General features: G+C 43.7%; 1 protein-coding gene across 1 annotated transcript in view; it reads left to right on the top strand.

Annotated features, from left to right (window-relative positions):
* The window catches only part of LOC141055898 (uncharacterized), a 68,376-nt gene extending 61,820 nt beyond the window's left edge, over positions 1-6,556 (top strand). Inside the window, exon 7 of the mRNA XM_073552611.1 lies at positions 831-6,556. Coding sequence (XP_073408712.1) covers positions 831-2,419 — 1,589 coding nt within the window. The 3' untranslated portion in view covers positions 2,420-6,556. The remainder of the gene's footprint in view (positions 1-830) is intronic.
* Positions 6,557-23,603: the final 17,047 nt, after the last annotated feature.

Raw genomic sequence — 23,603 nt, 5'->3', positions numbered from 1 at the left:
CGGAATGAATAAGGCGACTTCAGGTGACAAAAGATGACATCGCAGAAGCAGATCCCAGAATAGATTGGACACTATTTGTAGAAGCCCTAATGTGACAAAAAGGCAGGAAACTAGAACAGTAGAAATCCTGATAAAGTGACTCCATTTTGGAAAATTATAAGCCTCAATAAATTATTTTTAGAAGTAGGGAATATTTTGACTCCACAGACGCTTAACGAAAATTAGCACTCAGTGGATGTTGGAGAGTGAAAATTGCACATTTGCCATTTATTACCCAACACATAGTTCCAAGATTGTGCTCCAGAAAACACACACCGCAACTTAAGTGGGTTCTTCTTTCTATAGTAATGCCAAATACATGGATAGTAAATGTGGTTTGGGCACACTGCAAGGCTCAGAAGTGAGGGGAAGATTTGAGTTTGGGAGAGCAGATTTTGCTTGATTGGTTTATGGAAGCCATGTTGCTTTTCAGGAGCACTTGAGCCACTAATAATGTGGAAACCTCTGTTTTTTACTCTTGGATGATGGACCTGAGTGGACTTCTTTTTTGTGAGATGAGTAGAAGTTTTTATTGGTTATATTTTCACCTACATAACATTGTTTGGTGGCTTTTTATTCCATATTTGGGAGGCAGAATGAACAGTTGAACACTACACTCCACTGGTTAATTCTATGAGGTTTCCTGTTATACTGTGAACGGTCATTGCCTAGGTGAAAAATTTAATACTTTTACATAACTTGCTATTTTTATGGATAGTTTAAGAATAAACGTTGAAGATGTAAAATTCAAGGATATGTTATTAAAAAATAATTGGTTTTATTCTTGACAGATGACTGTACCTGGAGATCAGAGGGAGAACTGACATCTTCAGTTTTTAAATTTGATGATCTTGAGATTCCACAGGATACAATTCAAGTGAATGCCATTACACCAGATATACCATCATCTCTTCACAACAAATATTTGTCATCTGTTTCGTTAAAACAGGTCCTGTCTTCTGATTCATTGATGACTATTAAGGAAAGTCAAAGTCACATAATAATCAGTAAAACACCAATTGCTCCAAAAGCAAAGGAGCAATTTTCAGGTTCGGAATGCGAAAATAGTTTTCCCCTCGAAAAGTCTTTTTTAAAACATCAAAAAATTCACACAGCAGAGAACAGATTTTCTTGCTCCAATTATGGGAGATGTTTTAACCAGAAATCAAATGTTGTTATACACCAAAGAACCCACACAGGGGAGAAGCCATTTTCTTGTTCGGAATGTGGGAAATGTTTTACAGAGAAATCAAATTTTATCAGACATCAAAGAACTCACACAGGAGAAAAGCCTTTTTCATGTTCAGAATGTGGGAAACGTTTTAACCAGAAATCAGATGTTGTTATACACCAAAGAACCCACACAGGGGAGAAGCCTTTTTCATGTTCAGAATGTGGGAAATGTTTTAGACAGAAAGGTAATCTTGTTATACACCAAATAACTCACTCAGAGGAGAAGCCTTTTTCATGTTCAGAATGTGGGAAATGTTTTAAATGGAAAACAAATCTTGATAGCCACCTGAAAACCCACAGACAGGATAAGCCTTTTTCATGTTCAGAATGTGGGAAATGTTTTAACTGGAAAGCGCATCTTGATAGACATCATAGAACCCACAGAGGTGAGAAGCCTTTTACATGTCCAGAATGTGGGAAATGTTTTACAGAGAAATCAGGTCTTATCAAACATCAGAGAACTCACACAGGAAAAAAACCATTTTCATGTTCAGAATGTGGGAAATGTTTTACAGAGAAATCAAGTCTTATCAAACATCAGAGAACTCACACCGGAGAGAAGCCTTTTTCGTGCACTGAATGTGGGAAATGTTTTAACCAGAAATCAGATGTTGTTATACACCAAAGAATGCACACAGGGGAGAAGCCATATTCATGTTCAGAATGTGGAAAATGTTTTAAATGGAAAACAAATCTTAATAGCCACCTGAGAACCCACAGACCGGAGAAGCCATTTTCATGTTCAGAATGTGGGAAATGTTTTAAATTGAAAACAAATCTTGATAGCCACCAGAGAACCCACAGACGGGAGAAGCCTTTTTCATGTTCAGAATGTGGGAAATCTTTTAACCGGAAAATGCATCTTGATAGCCACCAGAGAACTCACAGAGGGGAGAAACCTTTTTTATGTTCAGAATGTGGAAAATGTTTTACAGAGAAAACAAATCTTATCAAACATCAGAGAACTCACACAGGGGAGAAGCCTTTTCCATGTCCAGAATGTGGGAAATGTTTTACAGAGAAATCAAGTCTTACCAAACATCTGAGAATTCACACCGGGGAGAAGCCTTTTTCATGTTCAGAATGTGGGAAATGTTTTAACCAGAAAGCAGTTGCTGTTAAGCACCAGAGAACCCACACAGGGTAGAAACCTAATTCATTCAGAATGTGGGAAATGTTTTATACAGAAATCAAATCTTACTGCAATAAGGAGAAACTTATTTAGAGAGTGGGAGATTTATTAACTCAAAATCACATCTTGTTAGACACCAGAGCAGTCACACAAGGGCAAAGTCTTTTTTTATGTTCAGAATGTGGGAAATGTTTTAACCATAAAGTACATCTTGATAACCACCGGCGTATCTACACAGGGGAGAACACCGCAACTACACCCAACTAGTCTTTACAGACTAGAATGGTCCTAGTTGCACATCTAAAAACACAACCTCAGACCTATCTCCTCAATAGGTTGTTGAGGGGTTTCTCGTATCTCCATAGGAACCAGAAGAGAGGCTACAATACACTGTCAAAAAGGGGAAAGGAAAGTGTGAAGTAAGATATGAAAATCCTGGGTGAAAAGCTAAAACACATTTATATAGGGCAAAGAATGCATGCTAAGGAGAACCATAAATTAAAAGGAACAAGTATATCCTCCCAGAAGTCTAATAGTGGTAGAAGGAAAAGGTGCTATGAGGGAATGCTAGGAGGGAAATGAAATAGACGCACTGCAAGAATACAACTGGATTTTACCAAGCAAGGTAAACCACTTACATGAAGGGCTGTCACTCCTGAACACGCATCCACCAAGAGGTATCACAAGGAAGGAAGTGCAGTGAAGGGTATGGAGAACGTATAAAATCCCACCCAGAATGTGATGGTGCAAGCCAAAATGTAAAAATGAGACACACTTTGAGAGGAGCTAATCAAGAAAGGAAAACAAAGACAATAGAAACCATCATCATTTGGACAGGGAAGAAGAGGCACCCATTGAGCAAACAGAAGAACTGACCACGCAGCAACAGGTCACCTGATTGAATCTACAAAGTGAGCTATGACATTACCCCCACTTCTACAAGAGGCAAAAGGACCATGAGAAACCCCTGATGTCGCAGATGGAACTTTCTCATGAAGGAATTTATAGTTACGTAGGTTGAAAAAAGAAATAGGTCTATCAAGTTCAACCTTTCTCCACCAGAAATACAATGTTTTGTCACTACATTATCTATAACCCACAATGCTATGTGTACTGAGGAAATCATCCAGCCCTTTTTTAAAAGCTGTTATAGTGTCTGCCATTACTACTGCTTGTGGTGGGGCATTCCACAGTCTGAGTGCTCTAACTGTAAAGAACTCTTTCCTATTTAGCTGCCAGAATCGCCTTTCTTCCACCCGTAATGAGTGGGGCTGGTCCTTAGTATGGTCTTTGGAAGGAGTAAGTCATGTGCCAGTTCTTTGTATTGACCACACATCTATAATATAACGCTACGAGCGTCACACTGTCCAAAGCCTTTATAGGCTGCGGAAGCGCGACGCGCCTGCGCAGTCTGGCTCCAGACAGAAGGCATCCAGCGGTTACAGGTAAGAGGAGTGTGTAAGGAGTGCCATGTATACCAGGATTGGGATGAGGGGACCATGCATACCAGGATTGGGGGTGAGGGGACCATGCATATCAGGATTGGGGGGTAAGGGGACCATGCATATCAGGATAGGGGGGTGAGAGGACCATGCATACCAGGATTGGTGGGTGAGAGGACCATGCATACCAGGATAGGGTGGTGAGAGGACCATGCATACCAGGATAAGGGGGGTGAGGGGACCATGCATATCAGGATTGGGGGTGAGGGGACCATGCATACCAGGATAGGGTCGAGAGGGGTACCATGCATACCAGGATTGGGGATGAGGGGTACCATGCATACCAGCATAGCATTGGGAGGTAAGGGATGCCATGTATACCAGGACTGGGGATGAGGGGATCATGCATACCAGGATTGGGGGGTGAGGGGGTACCATATATCCTATGATAGGGATGAGGGGGGACCATGCATACCAGGATTGGGGGAGAGGGGACCATGCATACCAGGATTGGGGGGTAAGGGGACCATGCATACCAGGATTGGGGGATGAGAGGACCATGCATTCCAGGATTGGGGGGTGAAGGGACCATGCATTCCAGGATTGGGGGGTGAGGGGACCATGCATACCAGGATTGAGGGGTGAGGGGACCATGCATACCATGATAGTGATGAGGGGGAACCATGCATACCAGGATTGGGGGGTGAGGGAACCATGAATACTAGGATATGGATGAGGGGGGTACCATGCATACCAGGATTGGGGTGTGAGGGGACGATACCAGGATAGGGATGAGGGGTTATCATGCATACCACGATTGGGGGATGAGGGGACCATGCATACCAGGATTGGGAGGGTGAGGGGACCATACATACCAGAATAGGGATGAGGGGGCCATGCATAGCAGGATAGGGATGAGGGGTACCATACATAGCAGGATAGGGATGAGGGGTACCATGCACACCAGGATAGGGACGAGGGGGGCCATGCATACCAGGATAGGAGGGGGGCAGCACATACCAGGATGGCAGACCATATAACCAATAAAAATGCTTGCCATCCGGGTGTAGAACGGGTTCAACAGCTAGTGTATTTATATATATATATAAATGAGATCTCCTCTGAGACGCCCTTTTTCTAAACTGATCGTGCGCAACTTTTTCAATTTCTCATCATATGGGAAGCCTTCCATCCCTTGTACTAATCTAGGTGCCCGCCTTTGAACTAACTCTATGTAACGATTCCATCCTTCAGTGTGTCTTAGGATGCAGTAATTGACTGCTCAGTCATCCAGTCTAATGATGGAGGGAAGCACTCAAGGAAAATGGACAGCACCCACAGTGAACTGCGCCTCCAAATACTGACAGCACCCAAAATTTGACATTTGCTTTTTATTAGTTCCTAAGTTACACCCACACAGTACCCCTTGATGACTTCTTACAGGGATGGACATGGGATGTGGCTTCAGTTTCAGAAAATTGAGATTTCCTACATTGACAATAGCTTTGCTCCTGAGAGTCGCAGGTGCTCGATATCGACATTTTTTATCATGATTTTATCTGTACATAGAGACCAAATATAACAGGTGTAGCCTTGCCTATCAGGCCTTTATCTGTTGAAAGGATTCTGGTTATCGCTCAGCGGCGTGAAACCATGCGTTGCATTTGCCACTTCATCCAGTTTCCGACAATATGATTTTCCTATCTGTTGGATCGACACACTTCATGCATACTTTCCTTCTTAATTTCTAGTAAGCAGACAGAGAGATCCCAGATCTTTACGTTTTTCAAAGTCTTATCTCACTCGTAAATCTGCTCCACATTCCTGATGCAGGGCCTCAAATCTTTTAGCCATTAGAAGTTTCCTTAGATACATAGTTCTAATGGAGGAGATCAGCCGCATAGTGTGAAATTTGAAGACCGTCTGCAGAGTGCATGCTCTTTTCTTGCATCTTTTATCATGTATTTAAATTTTCTCTGACATGAACATAGATTATGTTAAGGACTTGTGCAAATATTTGCAGATAATATGTAAATGAACAAATACTGACAATGTGTGAAAGTATGTCAGGAGAAATAATAAGTAGAAAAATAATAAAATGAAATGTGAAAAATAAAATAAAAAAATTTAAAAAATTATTAAAAATTACAATAAAAATGAATGAAAAATAAGAATAACTTGAAAATAGAAATACAAATGAGTCTAAGAAGATGAGATACAGTACATTTCTCAATTACTGAACTCCATTCCCTCAATATCCATAGATGAATGCCATCTGGCCCAGGGGATTTGTCAATGTTTAATTTGCGCAGACTTTAGTTACCTTTTTCTTGAGTTAAACTAGTTTTATCAAGTTGTGAATTTTGATTTTTGCCTTGTTGAATGATCCTTGGAGCAGTCACTTAATTGGTAAACACGGATTAAAAGTGGCTGTTTATCTCAGTCTTTTCTTTGTCCTCTATAATTATCTTGTTATTATATGTTTTAAGGGGCTGATACCATCCATTTTTTTTTCTTTTTGGCATTGATGTTTTTATATAAAATGATGGGATTTATTTTAATGTCTCTGGCTATTTGTGTTTCAGTAACTACCTTTGTTTGCTTGAGATCTTCATACTCCTGAAATGCTATTTCTGTATTCTCAGCCTTTAATATTTTGAATGCCTTTTGTCTTATTAAACTTTTTACCACAGGGTAGTTTTCACTTTAATGACTGGGCCAATTTTTACAATTCTGACAACTGTCACTTTGAGGTAATAACTCTGGAACACTTCAACGGATCTCGGTGATTCTGAGATTGTTTTTTCATGACATATTGTACTTCATGATGATGGTCAAATTTCTTCAGTATGACTTGCATTTATTTGTGAAAAAAATGGGCAATATTTGGGAATTTTTCAACTTTGAATTTTCATGCCCTTAAATCACAGAGATATGTCACACAAAATAGTTAATAAATAACATTTCTCACATGTCTACTTTACATCTTTGGGAGGCAGAATGAAAAAATCAACAGCAGATAAAGAATTGGTTTTATTTATTTTTTATGCCGTTCCTTGTGTGGTATAAGTGAATAGGAGACTTTATTCTTTGTGTCTGTGCAATTATAGCGATACCAGATTTATATCAGGTTTGTATGTTTGACTGCTGTCACACACTAAAAGATGCTTTTTGTTGCAAAAAATAGTTTTTGCATCACCGTATTTTGAGAGCTATATTTTTTCCATACTAGCTTGGCCGTGCGAAATTTTCACACATTGGTCGTCGGGGGCGCAGGCAATTTCAGAAAAAACAAGCTGGTCAAATGTAAATGTATGTCATGAGATGATGAACACAGACAGGTATTTATATATGTAGATTGGTAATATAATAAATTGGTTTGATAAGTAGAGGCCAAAAAATGTCTTCCGGTTGAGGTGCCACCTGTAGATCATTATGTCTTTCTGCAGGTTTATGAAAATGAATGTTTAAAGTGTATTTAGTGATAAAATCGTGAATGTGTGGTTTGTTTGGGTGTTTTCTTGCTGAAGGGAGCAAGTTTACCTTTCAAATGGTGTATTATTTGTGTGTGTGGGGCGAAATAATCAGCGAAAAAGCAGTGCATGTTTACAAATGTGTTTACATATGTGACTCACCATTTGTGTGAGTGGGTCAAGTAATCACCGAACAAGCAGTGCATGTATACAAATGTGTTTCCATATGTGACTCACCTGCAGTGGAGTGTGAAATCCTCCAATGTGTCTGAAATAGGCTGGGCAAGCACTTGAGCAAGCTGGAAAGACCCCAAGGCAAATGGTTGGATTTGTTTATGTCTGTAAGCAGCTTTGGGGTAGTGTGCTGCCACCTGCAGGTAATTTGACCTTTGAAATGGTGTATCATTTGTGTGGGTGGAGTATGAACGTAGCAAGTATGCAATCCGATAGGTAGTGCATGTTTACAAATGTGTTTGCATATGTGCCTCACCTGCAGTGAAGTGTGCAATCCTCCAATTTGGCTAAAATAGGCTGGGCAAGCAGTTCAGCAAGCTGGAAAGCCCCCAAGGCAAATGTATGGATTTGTTTGTGATGTCTGTAAGCAGCTTTGTGGTAGTGTGCCTTGGGATACTGTGGTGCCACCTTCAGGTCATTTTTCCTTACTGCAGGCTTATGAAAATTAATGTTTAAACTGTATTTTGTGATCAAATCGTGGATGTGTGGTTTGTTTGGTTATTTTCTTGCTGAAGCGGGCAAGTTTACCTTTCAAATGGTGTATCATTTGTGTGTGGGTGCAGTATGAACGGAGATACAAAGTAATCACCAAAAAACAGTATTTAGAAATAATAGAATAGATTTTGGCCCAGAGTCATCTGAGGTCTTGTTTTTTTGCGGGAAGAGTTGATGTTTTCATTGGTACCGTTTTGGTGCATGACATTTTTTGATTGCTTTCTATTCTGATTTTTGGGAGGCAGAAGGAACAAACACCAGCAATGCAGGATTTTTTTAGGGGGTGGAGGTTTATATCGTTCCTTGTGTGGTAAAATTGATGAGGCGGTTTTATTCTTTGGGTCAGTATGAATACAGCGATACCCCACATATCTTTTTTATGTTTTGGCGCTTTTACACAATAAAAACTTTTATAGACAAAATAATTATTTTTGCATCACTTTATTCTGAGAGTGATAACTTTTTAATTTTTTTTGCTGATGGAGCTGTATGGCAGTTTGTTTATTGTGGACAAGATGACATTTTCAGCAGTACCATGTTGATATAGGTCTTTTTTATTACGTTTTATTCCACTTTTTGTTCGGCGGTATGATGATAAAGCATTGTTTTTTGTCTTTTTTTATGTGTTCACTAAAGATGACACTCGGCTGCGATTGGCCACATACCATCCATGTGCACGGGCGTTTGCGCAGACGTAATAATCCTTTCCTGGTCAGATATTACGTGTAATGTCAGAAAGGGTTTAAACATGCCCCATTTATGTTCGGTGTCCCCAGTTACCAAGAGATGGTCCCAGTCTACACGATTAAGCTCTTCCCTTAATTTGTTGAAATCAGATTTCCTAAAGTTCCAGGCTTTTACATTTCCCCTTACATTGCAACTTACAATATATGATTGCTGCTTCCTAAATGCTCCCGAGCCTGTAGTTCTGAAATTGTATCTGGTCTGTTTAACATCACCAGATCCCTGGTTGATTCATCTACCAACTGAGAGGTAATTGTCTTGAGCTACGGATAAGAACTGCAGCTTTCAGCACAGCCAGGAGATTCTTGTCTCGTTGAATGTCTGGATAAGTAAAATCCTCAATGATAAGGACCCTATTATTACAATAAAGGCCAAAAATGTTTGCACCCCTGAAACTGTTCCAGAAAAAGAAGTAATTCTCCCAGAAAACTATTGCAATTACACATTGTGGTAGATCGGCTCACTCGACTGCATACAAAATGCTATCTCTTCAAGACTCTCACTGGTGTATTAGGAGTGCTGCATAAGCCAGTGCATAATTATCAAAATAAAACAAGGCCTTCCTGTCCTAAGGAAAACAAAGCAAAACATACAGCACAGTCTGTTTGGTTGCAAGGATCCGCCCACTTAGGAAAAAAAAAACATTCATAGGATCAGCTTCCTTGTCAGGACACCTAGCACGGGAATTCCATTCTCTAGGCCTACCGAACACTGAAGGCCTTTGGAGGCTGACTATTTAAACCCCAGACCACATCCTGGGGTGGACATAAAGTGGACAACCTCCCACCCGCTCCATGGTTGCCCACTTTAAAATGGCCGATTAACCCCTCTCAACACAGGGTGCTGGAGGAAAGTTCTGGGTTTCAAATCCCTGAAGCTAATAGCCTCAGTGAAACTAACTCCCCCTCCAGCATTTTACCAGGGACTTTGTCTCAAATCCCCCCCCTCTGCTCACAGTCGGGGATTCTGCAACTGTACTCACTAAGCAGGGAAGTCTGGAAAGGGGATCTGTGTTACCATGTAACTGGCCTATGTTCGACATTTAAACTGAAGTCTTGGAGCGCCAGAAATCACCTAGTTACCTGAGCATTCTTCCCATTTATTTCCCTCATCCATCTCAGTGACGTATGGTCTGATACTAACCTGAATTTCCGGCCCAACAGGCAGTACCTCAGTGTGTCAATTGCCCATTTTATGGCCAAGCAATCTTTCTCTACGATGGCATAGTTCTTTTCACAGGAGGAGACTTTCCTACTCAGGTATAGGACTGGATGTTCGTCCTCATCTACTACCTGACAACACAGCTCCAAAACAGAACTCGGAGGTGTCCGTCTGGGCCATAAACTCCTTTGTAAAGTCAGGTGCGACCAAGATTGTCTGCATAGGGCGAGCTTCAACTCCTGGAACGCCATCTCTGCTTCAAAGGACCATTTGACCATGGACATCTTTGTGCCCTTAAGAAGATCAGTCAGAGAGGTGGATATCATGGCAAAATTTGGGATAAATCGCCGATAGTATCCTACAATTCCCAGAAATGTCTGAACTTCCTTCTTGGAGATTGGTTACTGCCAATTATGGATTGCCTACACCGGGGTAAACAATTAAGTTTCCTGAAGGGCCACATGAGAGACTATGACTTGTGGAGGGCTGAACCAATAGGCTGAAATATTAATAGCAATTTATTGTAATTATTATATTATTGATACTTATATTAATATTAATTGTATGAGCAGTATTAAGTATACTGACATCCACCCTCTGTATTGTTTGAACCCGAGTACAGCCCCTTCTGTATATAATATAAGCCCCTCCACAGCCCCTTATGTACTGTAAGAGCACCAACACAGCCTCCCTATATACAGCATGAGCCATACACAGCCTTCCCATATACAGCATAGCCCCTACAAAGCCTCCACATATGCAGCATGAGCCCCACACATCCTCTCCATACACAGCATGAGCCCAACACAGCCTCCCCATATACAGCATGAGCCCTACATAGTCTCCCCCATATGCAGCATGACCCCCATAGCCTCCCTATGTGCAGTACTACTCCCCCATAGCCTCCCTATATGCAGCACAACACCACCATAGCCTCCCATTGTGCAGCACAACACCCCCATAGCCTTGCTATGTGCAGCACAGCACCCCCATAGCCTCCCCATGTTTTGAACGATACCGCCGTAGCCTCCCCATGTGCAACACGATACCTTCATAGCTTCATGTCCTGCATGACACCCCCATTGCCTCCTCATGTCCTGCATGACACCCCCATAACCTCTACATGTGCAACATAACACCCTCATACCTTCCCCAGTGCCTGCATGACATCCCCATAGCCTAGCCATGTCCTACATGACACCCCCATAGCCTAGTCATGTCCTACATGACACCCCCATAGCCTCCCCATGTCCTGCATGACACCCCCCATAGCCTCCCCATGTGCAGCATGACACCCCCATAGTCTCTCCATGCCCACTCAAACACCACATACACATAAAAAAGAACACCACATATCTCACCTCAGTCCTGTCCCTCGGCGATCTGCTATTCCTGTCTCTGGTGTGCTAACCCCTACACAGTCTCCCCATACACAGCATGAGCCACACACAGAATCCCCATACACAGCATGAGTCCCACACAGCCTCCCCCATATGTGGCAAGAGCCCTACAGATCCTCCCCCATATGCTGCATGAGTCCCACACAGCCTCCCCCATATGCAGCATGAGACCCACACAGCCTACTCATATACGGCATGAGCACACACACAGCTTCCCCCATATACGGCATGAGCCCCACACAGCCTCCCCATATACTGCATGAACCCCACACAGCCGTGCCCATAGCCTCCCCATGTGCAGCACGACACCCCCATAGCCTCCACATGTCCTGCATGACACCCCCATAGCCTCCCCATGTGCAGCACGACACCTTCATAGCCTCCCCATGTCCTGCATGACACCAGCATAGCCTAGCCATGACCTGCATGACACCCGCATAGCCTCCCCATGTCCTGTAGGACACTCCCATAGCCTCCCCATGTGAAACATGACACCCCCACAGCCTCTCCATGTGCAGCATGAAACCCCTATAGCCACCCAAACATTCCATACACATGGAAAACACATACCTCGGTCCCGTCCCCTGGCGCTCTGCTTCTATTCCTGTCTCCGGTGCGCTGACTCTCTGCAGTACACAGCTGATGCGATGAAATGACGTCATCATGTCAGCTGTTTGACACACTAATTGGTGGAGGAAGTGGTAGAAGGAGCCCAGATGGAGACAGCAAGCAGGCACGGTGCGGCCCATTGGTCTCCGTTTTCCAGCCCCTTGGCTGCATTTTACCCAGGTCGGCCTACACCATATTTACTTGCAGCTTTATTTAGCCCCTTCCGACAACATAGCCAATGTATTTAGCCTCTTCCTTAACCATGGCATAGTTCTTTGGGTTCATGGTAAACCCTGCCTTCTTCAGGGCATCCAGTACCGCCTCGACCTTCTACAGGTGACTTCCCCAATCTGGGCTGAAGATCACGATGTCCAGATAAACGGCATGCTTTTTGTGAGATGCTAGGATCTGGTCCATGGCCATTTCAATACACCAGACCAAATGACATCCTGGTGTATTGAAAGCACCCATCAGGTTTATAGAAGGTTGTCTACTCCTTGGCACTTGGTGAAAGGAGAATTTGCCCTTGAACACCTCATACAGCTTTCTATAATCATTACAGAAACACCACTCTCCATCTGGCTTCGGCAGAAGGACAATGGGGCCACTCTTTGACTCCTAGATGAAGCCCAGACTCAACATTCTCCACACCTCCTTGGAGATCACCTCATAGCGGGCTTCAGGAATCCGATTCGACTTTTTGTTCACCCTCACATGTGGTTCCGTCACAATTTCATGCTCCACGACCTGTGTACAACCTGGCAATTTCAAAAACAGACCCTGGTTCTACTAAAGCAGCTCTCGGCACTATTGCTTCTGGGTTGGTGACATTGTCTCTGCCACTGTGACATCCTCGACTCTGACTCCAGGGTTTGCCCCCAGGCAGGTAGCTTGCACCGCTTTCCTGTCCTACCACGGTTTCAGCAGGTTAAAGTGGTACACCTGGTACGGCATTTTTCTCCCTCGTTGGTAGAACTTGTAGCTGACATCACTCAACTTTTTGACAACCTCGTATGGCCCTTTACATTTGGCCAGGAACTTACTTTCCACCAAGGGGATCAACACCAACACCCGTTCTTCAGGGCTGAACTGTCTCAGTCTTGCCACCCGATTGTGGACCCTTGCCTGGGCCTCTTGTGCTTGAAGGAGACTCTCCTTCACAATCGGCATCACCTTTTCAGACCTGCATCTCGGCCACATGCTTGTTGATGCTCTTGTGGTGTAACCTCTGCTTCCCAGGTCTTCTTTGCAATATCTAGAAGTCCCCGAGGATGCCGTCCGTATAGCAGCTTGAATGATCAGAACCCTGTAGAGGCCTGTGGGACTTCTCTGACAGAGAACAACAGATACAGCAGTAGGCAATCCCAGTCTCGGCCATCCTCCATGACCTTCTTAAGCATGCATTTCAAGGTCTTCTTGAACCTCTCCACCAGGCCGTATCTCTGCGGATGGTAGACCAATGTCTGGAGTTGTGTAATCTGGAGAGCCTTACACAACTCCCTCATCACTTTGGACATAAACGGAGTTCCTTGGTCCTTTAGGATCTCCTTTAGCAGGCCTGTCCGAGAGAAAATATGGTCTAACTCTCGAGCTGTGCTCCTGGCGGAGGAGTTTCTCAGTGGTACCGCCTCCGGGTACCATGTTACATAGTCCTTCACTATTAGAATGTATTGGTGCCCACTGGCGGACTTAACTAGGTGCCCTACAAGGTCCTTGGCAATCCGGTCAAATGGGACTTCTATAATGGGCAACTATAGGACATCAGAAATGGGATACAGTTAAATGACAAGTAGGGCAGAACTGGTAGTAGTTAACAATCTCTGTGTGACATCCAAGATACGTGAATGGGCCAGATCTAGTATCCTACGCCTATAGGTACCCGGTACTAACAACTGCTCTACCACTTCCTCGCTTAGTTTAGTAACCTATTATAGCAGCTCCTAATTTTAAAGCAAAATGTGGAAACCTGATGTCAACCTCTGGCCCTTGAGTGACCCCAATTATCACAGTTACATTGTCAAGAGCCCTTTTAAAGTAAGATCCCACATTTGAGAAGTCCCAAAATTTTCCCTAGAAAACACCAGTTCAGGAATCTCGGCCTCATTAGTCGCCGTCTCATCCTATTCACCAGCAAGGACACACAGGGGAACTCATCCGCCTCTGATTGCAATAGGGATTCATCATGGTGGGATCGGCACCTGAGTCACCTGGTACTTCTGCCTTCATAGAATCATAGAAAGTTAGCGTTGTAAGGGATCTCAAGGGTCATCGTGTCCAACCCCTCCTGTTCAATGCAGGATTCACTAAACCATCTCAGACAGATGTCTGTCCAGTTCTGTTTGAATACTTCCATTGAAGGAGAACTCACCACCTCTCGTGCTAACCTGTTCCACTCACTGATCACCCTCACTGTCAAAAAGTTTTTTTCTAATATCTAATCTGTATCTTCTCATTTTCAGTTTCATTCCATTGCTTCTTGTGGTGTTTCCATTGCAAATGAGAATAATGATGATCCCTCTACACTTTGACATCTCTTCAGATATTTTTAGACAGCTATTAAGTCTCCTCTTTTTTGCAGGCTAAACATTCCCAGATCCTTTAACTGTTCCTCATAGGACATACTTTGCCGTCCGCTCATCATCCTGGTATCTCTGCTCTTAACTTGCTTCGATTTTTCAATATCTTTTTTAAAATGTGACGCTCAGAACTGGACACAGTATTCCAGATAAGGTCTGACCAAGGAGGAGTAGTGGGGGATAATTACTTCAGGTGATCTAGACTCTATGCTTCTCTTAATACATCCTAAAACTGTGTTTGCCTTTTTTGCTGCTGCATCACACTGTTCACTCATGTGCAGTCTGTGATCTATTGGTATACCCAAGTCTTTTTCACACATGCTGTTGCTTAGTTCTATTCCTCCAATTTTTTAGATTTTCAGTTTTCTTGCCCATATGTAGAATCTTGCATTTCTCCCCGTTAAATACCATTCTATTAGTCACTGCCCATTGTTCAAGCTTATCTAGATCCTTCTGAATCCTTTCTCTGTCTTGGCTAGTGTTAGCTTTCCCATCTAGCTTTGCATCATCTGCTAATTTGATTAGTTTACCTTCAGTTCCCTTATCTAGATCATTTATAAAAATGTTGAACATCATTTGGGCCGTGACAGAGCCTTGTGATATCCCACTTGAAACACTTCCAATTGGATGTGCAATCATTTATTGCTACTCTTTAAGTACAATCACTGACCCAGTTATGAATCCACGTAACCGTAGCCTTGTCAATCCCATACTTGGTCATTTTTTTTAATAAGGATAGTATGAGATACTTTATCAAATGCATTGATAAAGTCGTGAAATACTATATCTACCGCATTTCCCTGATCCACCCAGTCAGTGATTCCATCACAGAAGGAAATTAGATTAGTCTGACATGACTTGTTTGCTACAAACCCATGCTGTCTCTAGCTAATTACTGTATTCTTATCCAGGTACTTACATACATATGCCTTCCACGATAAGTCTCAAAACAAGATAAAGTCCCACCCTATTATCACCGGGTGTAGTAGGTCCTTAACCACCCTGACCTCATGGGTCTCAGTCCCACAGTTAGTTTTTATAGATACTCTGGCAACTGGGTAGTCCTTGGCGTCCCAGTGAATACAGCGGATGCCCATGTGTTTCTAGGGGATCAAATGGTGGGGGAATGTGGCCCTTACCAGGGTTATCAAACTCCTCGATTCCAAGAGTCCTGACACCAGTACCCATTCATTGTTACGGGACATGCCTGCGGACCCTCAACGGGCTGATAGTCCACACTGCAGGAGGGGTAGTTCAACAAAAATCCAAGGCACGCGTGCATATCAATTTGAAGTATACATAGTTTTATTCTACTGTATAATCCACAATATCAGATTGGTGCACAATTGGACAAAATCAGGGAAAGGACAAATCGGAGATTTGAATCATACAACAGCAAAAAATCCGAACAACAAATGTCCAATAATTAAAATAAAATAAATATTTTATTCACAAAATTTAATAACATACAAAAAATGGTGGGAGAACAAATACCAAATGGAAAGGGCAAAAACTAGGAATCTGTATAGCACCACAATATAGCAATTGAATGTAATAAATGATTACAATCAAAAAGGATCAATCAATGAAAAAATGTGCAAATATAACTATATTAATAAAGTGCCAAAGTGCTGAAAAATTTAAATTAGAATATCTAAAAAGCAATGACCAGGTGTAAATAGACCAATTCACAAAAAATATTGATGCAATAATTAAAGTGCAAATGCAAGAACAGTTTACAAATCAATAATTAGGATACACCAGTATTTGTGAAGTGTCACTGTTAAGAAAAGGGCTAGAACATAACACTCAGTATATAAAGTGCAGATGCAGGGAAGGTACCATTAGAAATACAATAAGTAATGCATATACAGGCATATGGGGTAAAGGCACAATGGCCTCTTTGAACACCTATCTTGAATGCATTGCGCCAAAGATAACACAATGATGATGAAGATGAAATGAGAGTTTACATTTCAAAAAACAAGGATTCCAAACACACAGTCAAGAAAATTCTCAGTTGGTTTCAGATAAAAAAATAAAGCTGCTAAAATGACCCAGCCGATCACCTGACCTGAATTCAATAGAAAATATATGGAAGGATCTAAAGCTTAGAATTCATCAAAAGAGCCCATGGGACCATCAGGATTTGAAGAGTGTTTGTGCGGAAGATTGTTAAAATACTGACCGTCACTTCCAAACAGAAAGACAAATGCAAACAGGTGCAAACTAAAGGGGGCTTCACACATAGCGATATCGCTAGCAATATCGCTGTAAAGTCACCGATTTTGTTACGCACCAGCGATATCGCTATATGTGACTTACCTCCGACTGGCTCCCCCGCTGGCTATCGCTGATCGCGCGAGAACGTCCTGGGCCATTTCTCGTCGGCGGCTTCCTGCTGGTGCCGACAAGTGACGCATGGACGCGGGCAGGAGGACGTCTTCATCGCCACGTCTGACAGGTAAGTAACGACCGCCGACCGCTGCTATGTCGCTGGTGAGATCTGCCTGTGTGGCAGCTCACTAGCGACCATTTAGCGATGCACCTGCGATCCTGACCGGGTCGTATCGTTGTCGGGATTGCTGGTGCATCGCTAAATGTGATGGGACCGTAAGAGTGCCACTCTGTATGTAACTAACAAATTAAAGTGGCACTCTGAAAGCTACAGTATGTAAACACTAAATATATGAAAATTGGAAGAGATTGTGTATTTGTCCATATTTAGCTCATTAGATTCGTTGCTAGTCCATGAGTGTCTGTTCAAGTTGCAGTAGGCTGTAGTAACATGTCTCAGCTGCTTTACCCATGATATAGTAAACTTCAGGAGCACATGTCTCTGTGTGTGTTTAAGACCAAAATGCCATATGGACATTAACACGTGTCAAGCCTTTAGCCACCTTTTCCTGGACTCTGAAAGGTAGTCTGCATCTATCTGTGCCAATATCATGACCAAGCAGGAATGGGGGTACGTTGATTGGGCCTTTAGAAGAACATGTCAGCTCCGCATACAGACCCTCTAATGAATAAAAGTGAGAGAAGAGCCACCACCCCGTGTCACATGGTTATATATATGTCTCACATAGCACCTGTATCTACTGTATGTATGGCGCTACCATCTACTCTGAGCTAAGTGTACAGAAATAACCTAAACGTCATGTCAGCAAATATACCCAGTACAAGGCTGAGAGTAAAAATCAATAACCATAATTAATATTTAATAGATATCTGACATCACCAAACGCTGGGTTTCCTCCTTTGCGAAGCCTTGCCGCCTTTACTGCAGCTGACTTCAGTTCCTTGTTTGTGGGTCTTTCTCCTTTACGGTTTGTCTTCAGCCTGTGAAATTCGGCTCGATGTGGTTGAGATCTGGTGATGACTCCGCCATTGCAGAACATTCCACTTCTTTGCACGACTACTATGGGTAAGGAGCAGGGCCAGACTGGGACTGAAATTCAGCCCTGGCATTTGAAGTTACACAGGCCCACTAGTCACATGGTGACTATATAATATCTTTGTACACTTATAGGTTACAAGAAGTGAGTGGAGATTAACACGACTATATAACATGTAGTCACAGCTGTGCCTAGTATTTCAGCTCAGTCCTATTTATTGCTTTTAGGTACAGTACTCCTCCCAAAGCTCTGTCCCCTTTTGTACGCACGGTGACAGAATTCCTGGAAGAACTGCTATCCATTGGGCAACCAGACCCCCTGGTCACAGCCGCCCCTATCATACCTCCCAACTTTTGAAGAAGGGAAAAGGGGAGAAAGACAGCGGCGAGCGCAGCGCGCCGCTGCAAATTTTAGGCCACTCTCCAGCCACATCCATTTTGCAACTAGTCACACCCATGTCCATGCCCAACCGCACCCATTTAGCACTGCTGATCACACTGACTGGTACTGAGGGCACAGTGGCTGGCATTATGGGCACACTGACTGGCACTAAGGAAGAGAGAAAACAGAGAGAGAAAAAAGAAGACAGAGAAAGAAAGAAGAGAGAGAAAAAGAAAGAGGGGAAAGAAAGAAAGAAAAAACAGAGAGAGAGAAAGAAGTAAAGAAAAGAAAGAACAGAGAGAAAGAAAGAGAGGAAAGAAAAAGAAAGAGGGGAAAGAAAGAACAGAGAGAGAGAGAAAAAGGAAAGATTAGAGAAAGAAAGAACAGAGAGAGAAAGAAAATGAGGGAAAGACAGAACAGAGAATGAGAAAGAAATAACAGAGAAAGAAAGAAAAAGAGAGAAAGAAATAAAGAAAGATTCTATAAAGATACTATAACAACCCGGCTCCCATTGTAGTGCCCACCTGAGCCTCCTGGTGCAGGACATATCATGATCCGCTCACATGGCTGGCATCCCCGATTCCAAGGCGATCCTGCTGTCTGCGCTGTCGGAGGAGGACATGGTGATGGAACTGAAGCATTCCTAGTTCCGTCACAATCTCCTCATGAAATTATCTCATTTCCGGTCAGCTTCCAGCATATCACTTCTGGTGGAACATCATGTGTGAGTTTTAAAATGCTCCTCGGGGCTCCGCCGTGTACTCCTGTGTCCGTGGGAAAAGCCTGCTTTCCATGCTTCGTACACACTTGGCTCCGCTCCGTACATCCCGTACACATATGGCTCCACTCCGTACACACACGGCTCCTCTCCGTACACCTCATACACACACGGCTCTGCTCCGTACACCTCGTACACACGTGGCTCCGCTCCGTACACCTCATGCACACACAGCTCTGCTACATCTATCCTGCAAACCCCTCCTGACCCCACACATATCAGGCACATTGCGGCCCCCCAGCCAGCCTCAGCTCAGGGCCTCAGGCAGATTGCGGCCCCCCCAGCCAGCCTCAGCTCAGGGCCTCAGGCAGATTGCGGCCCCCCAGCCAGCCTCAGCTCAGGGCCTCAGGCAGATTGCGGCCCCCCAGCCAGTCTCAGCTCAGGGCCCCAGGCAGATTGTGGCCCCCCAGCCAGCCTCAGCTCAGGGCCTCAGGCAGATTGCGGCCCCCCAGCCAGCCTCAGCTCAGGGCCTCAGGCAGATTGTGGCCCCCCAGCCAGCCTCAGCTCAGGGCCTCAGGCAGATTGCGGCCCCCCAGCCAGTCTCAGCTCAGGGCCCCAGGCAGATTGTGGCCCCCCAGCCAGCCTCAGCTCAGGGCCTCAGGCAGATTGCGGCCCCCCAGCCAGCCTCAGCTCAGGGCCTCAGGCAGATTGCGGCCCCTCAGCCAGCCTCAGCTCAGGGCCTCAGGCAGATTGCGGCCCCCCCAGCCAGCCTCAGCTCAACCTCAGGCAGATGGCGCCCAACGCCCGACCTCCCCAGCCCTAGGCCCTCTTTATAACTAAACTCACCCCCGCCCCGGCCAACTTACTGGAGTCTGGACCTGTCCTGAAGCCTGCCCTGAACCAGCGCGCGGGGGTAGGAGACTCGCCGCAGCAGCCGCTCCTGGATTCCTGCTGCCGCCCTGGACGCCGTCGCCGATGATAGGACACGACAGTGTGACGTGAGTAGGCGCTGCCTGCCCTGCAGGCAACCATTGATGGCACAGCGCACTCTCTCCGGCTCCGCCCTCAAAGAATGCGCTGCGACGTGCAATTTCACGTCGCCACGCGTTCTTAACCCCTAAGGTGCCAGTGCCACCCCAAAATCTGCAGCGCCAGCCGCGCACCTTTGACACCGCCGCCGTGCCCGCAAATTTAAAGGGCCGGCAGCGGGTAAAAGAGGCCGGTGGCTGCCGCATTAGCCTGCGGCTCACAACGGGCTAATAAATAGCGGCCCACCGGGAAAATGCTCGGTTGGGCAGATTACCAATCCGGGCCTGGTAAGGAGATCTTGTGATTATTTTGGCCAGTCTGGACTTTGGATACGTTTAGGGACTATTATGGTCTAGGGGTGATTTATATATGGGACTTTTGTGCATTGTGGCTAAAATATATTATTAGATTATTATCACCATTACGTTGGTGGTTTTCACATGCACCTTTTTGTATTTTATGGACTCACCCCTTTATCTTTGCTAATCTGTTATTCACAGATTGGCTCTCTTCTTTACGAAAGTCTCCTGCTCTTGTTATGATATGACCACTGTGCTGCTACACGGTTGTATCACTGCCTGCTAGGTTTTATACTGTTGTTATTTATTTTTTTGTAACTTGTGGTACTAATTACCTTATTATGTCCTGTCTGTTTACTATTTAATAAAGATTTTTGTATTTTGACTATAATTGGACTCTTACATACTTTGTTACCACAAAACTACTAATTTGTAGATGTTTAAGCTCCCAAAATTTTCCTTTGATGTCACTTAGATCTTATGAAGAGTTTCTCAAACCATAATTATGGTATTTTAACTAATCCATGTCTTCAGTTATGTATTTATAATGTTCCACTAGGGATATAGATCTGACCACTTCAAGGATGTTTGTCCTTTGGTCGTCAGTAATGAGCCCAATGTCCATTTCCCATAATAATAACAGTATAGTTTTCCACATGTTTATGCCGCTCATATTTATAAAGTCCAGAAATCATATGAGACGTTCCCCCTGAATTCTCTCTTGTACACGGCATCATGTTGACTGCAGTTCGTTTTTTTTATTACTGTTCTGTGCATCAATGGTGTCGCTCCTGATTATAACGATAACATCATCTAAATGTGAGGCCTTCAACGTCTCTTGTTTTTGTCACAATTCCACCTCTCAGTGTGTCTTGGACACAGCGACTGATAACTGAATTGTCCAATCTAATGAAGGAGCATGCTAAGCTGTCAGCATTTTGAGTGACAGCTCGGCCATCCAATCTGGGACTGGCCGTTTCCTTCAGATGTTCTCTGTTCCTAGTGATGACAGAGCTACTTAACCAAGCTGTTTGCCCCAGATATCTAAAGACTGACCATCACTGTTTTAGAGGTTGTGATTCTGAACGGGATTTGTACCATATTTGGTGGATGTGCCCATGGGGCGCAGATTTTGGACAAGAGTATATCATATTATTCTCTCAGTGTGAGGTATCTCACATGGGAAGGGGGTGTCAACTTCGCTCACCTCAGGGGAGGGGAGACAAGGACCCGCAGGGATCGGCTCTCTGGCACCACCACTTGCTCCAGGTCACTCAGGGAACTAAACCGAGGGCAAATAGTTGCCGGAAAGGCTTCCATTATAGGTACGAGTTACTGAGGTGCTCCCAGTGAGGGGGGATATATGTCACTAGTCCAGGCTGGGGATATATATTTAAGCCTCCCGGCTGTCATAGGTAAGAGTTCCTCACTAAAACAATACGGTATTCTGCCACCAGTTCCTCGTTCGACATAAGCCCCGTCTGACAACAGACTTATATCGGGTCAGAAACCAACTCGGGTAGCGTACAATTGACCAACCGAGCATACGGATGTGGGGATATGTGAATCGAGATAAAAGAGCAGCCCAAGATTAATTTTATATTTAATTGCCAAAAAGGTGCACTAGAAATATACAGATATATATTTATAAGAACAATATCCTGCCATTAGAAAACTAACTCCAAAATGAGGGACTGCCTTATACATCCTAGGCTGTTCCTTCCCACACTCTGCTGCCACCAATGGGCTGGGCTGCCTCCCTCCTCCCATGTCTGAGAATAAGATTTTCTGTCCAGAATTGTGGATTGCCCATAACTTTGCATCTAAAGCTCTGAATGGGTTGGTTGTGCCCCCACTGGGTTCCGCTGGATTTTATCTGTGCATAGAGACCAAATATGTCTACCGTATGTAATTCCTGTTAGCTATGCTTTATAACTCTATAATGCAGGGTTCTGGGGATGGCTAAATAATATGGGGGCGTGGGGAAAGGAATGTCGATTCCGATTATGTGCTCGGCTAGTCTTAAAGATATTGCATTCTGCTATTATAGGTCATTTTCCAGATTCAATACCTGAGAGCCTGCTGTGACTTGTTGTACCACGGGGTCTCCATGTGCTTCAGTCAGACAAAAGAGCCAGCTGGCTGCAGCTGCAAAAAAAGCTGACACCCTTGTGTTAAGAGATTCAAAGGGTTTCTTCCTACCTCTTTTAATTAAAAGAAAACATTGATCCTGTGGAATCTCAAGGGTGGGGGCACATTTCAGGAGGGGTGAGACTTTTACTTCGTCCCTCACACTCAGTCACAAACACTAACCTTAAAAAAAACTTTGGGAAGCCTTACTTAACAAAAGTAGCCCTACCATCCCTAAACATACCCAAATTCTCATCTCAGTTATATTCCTAGCGGCCAAACAAACTATAACATTGACCTTGAAAAAGTTAGTTTTAGATCTATCAGAAGTCAAGAGATGCCTTTCTTAGTATGTGATCAAAAAAAAATTATTTGCCATACTTATGGATAAAGTCCAAAAATTTGAGAAGATTTAGCTTCCCTGGGTGGAATACACCAACCACACTCCCTTCACCACAACTTCACTTCATTAACATGCTCCTGACTCCACAGATTCATCCTAACTCTTTATATTAAATTTAGACTCGACTATTCCCTCTCGGGCTCCTTTTCCCTCTTCTTTACTCTCTACTCCTTTCCTTCAGTTTTGTTAGCCCCACCCCTTGTACTCCATCCAACTAAATGTTCATTTTCTTTTTGATCACTGCAATGCATCTGTTTGTTATCTGAATAATTCTTTAATAAAAATCTATTGTTGGGAAAAAAAAGTCTGACTGACACTTCGTAAACAGAAAACAGGTGTATACAGGTGCTTACTATGAGTAGACATTTCCAAAAATAACCAACAAATACAGTAACACTCGGTAGCGCTATAGCATGTATACATGAAATATAGGAAATTTGAACTGCAATACTGCGCTAACCAAAAAAGAGGAACACCGAACAAGGATACTGCTCTAGAAAACTGGAAAAGTTGAGAATACTTAGTGCATAAATTGGCCAATTCATGGGTACCTGGCAGAGACGATAAGGTGATTCTCATTGCTAGGAAGCTGCCTAATGTGAACGCTCTCTTAGGCAGAATCCTACATTTCTAATTAGAGAAGGATCCTACCTTCCCATATAAATGTAGACTTCAACCTAGGAGAGGATTCACACTAGGCAGGTTCCCAG

The sequence above is a fragment of the Dendrobates tinctorius genome, unplaced genomic scaffold, assembly GCF_039654945.1.
Source record: "Dendrobates tinctorius isolate UK_male_01 unplaced genomic scaffold, ASM3965494v1 ptg000192l, whole genome shotgun sequence".
Taxonomy (NCBI): domain Eukaryota; kingdom Metazoa; phylum Chordata; class Amphibia; order Anura; family Dendrobatidae; genus Dendrobates; species Dendrobates tinctorius.
This window is presented reverse-complemented; position numbering and strand designations above follow the sequence as displayed.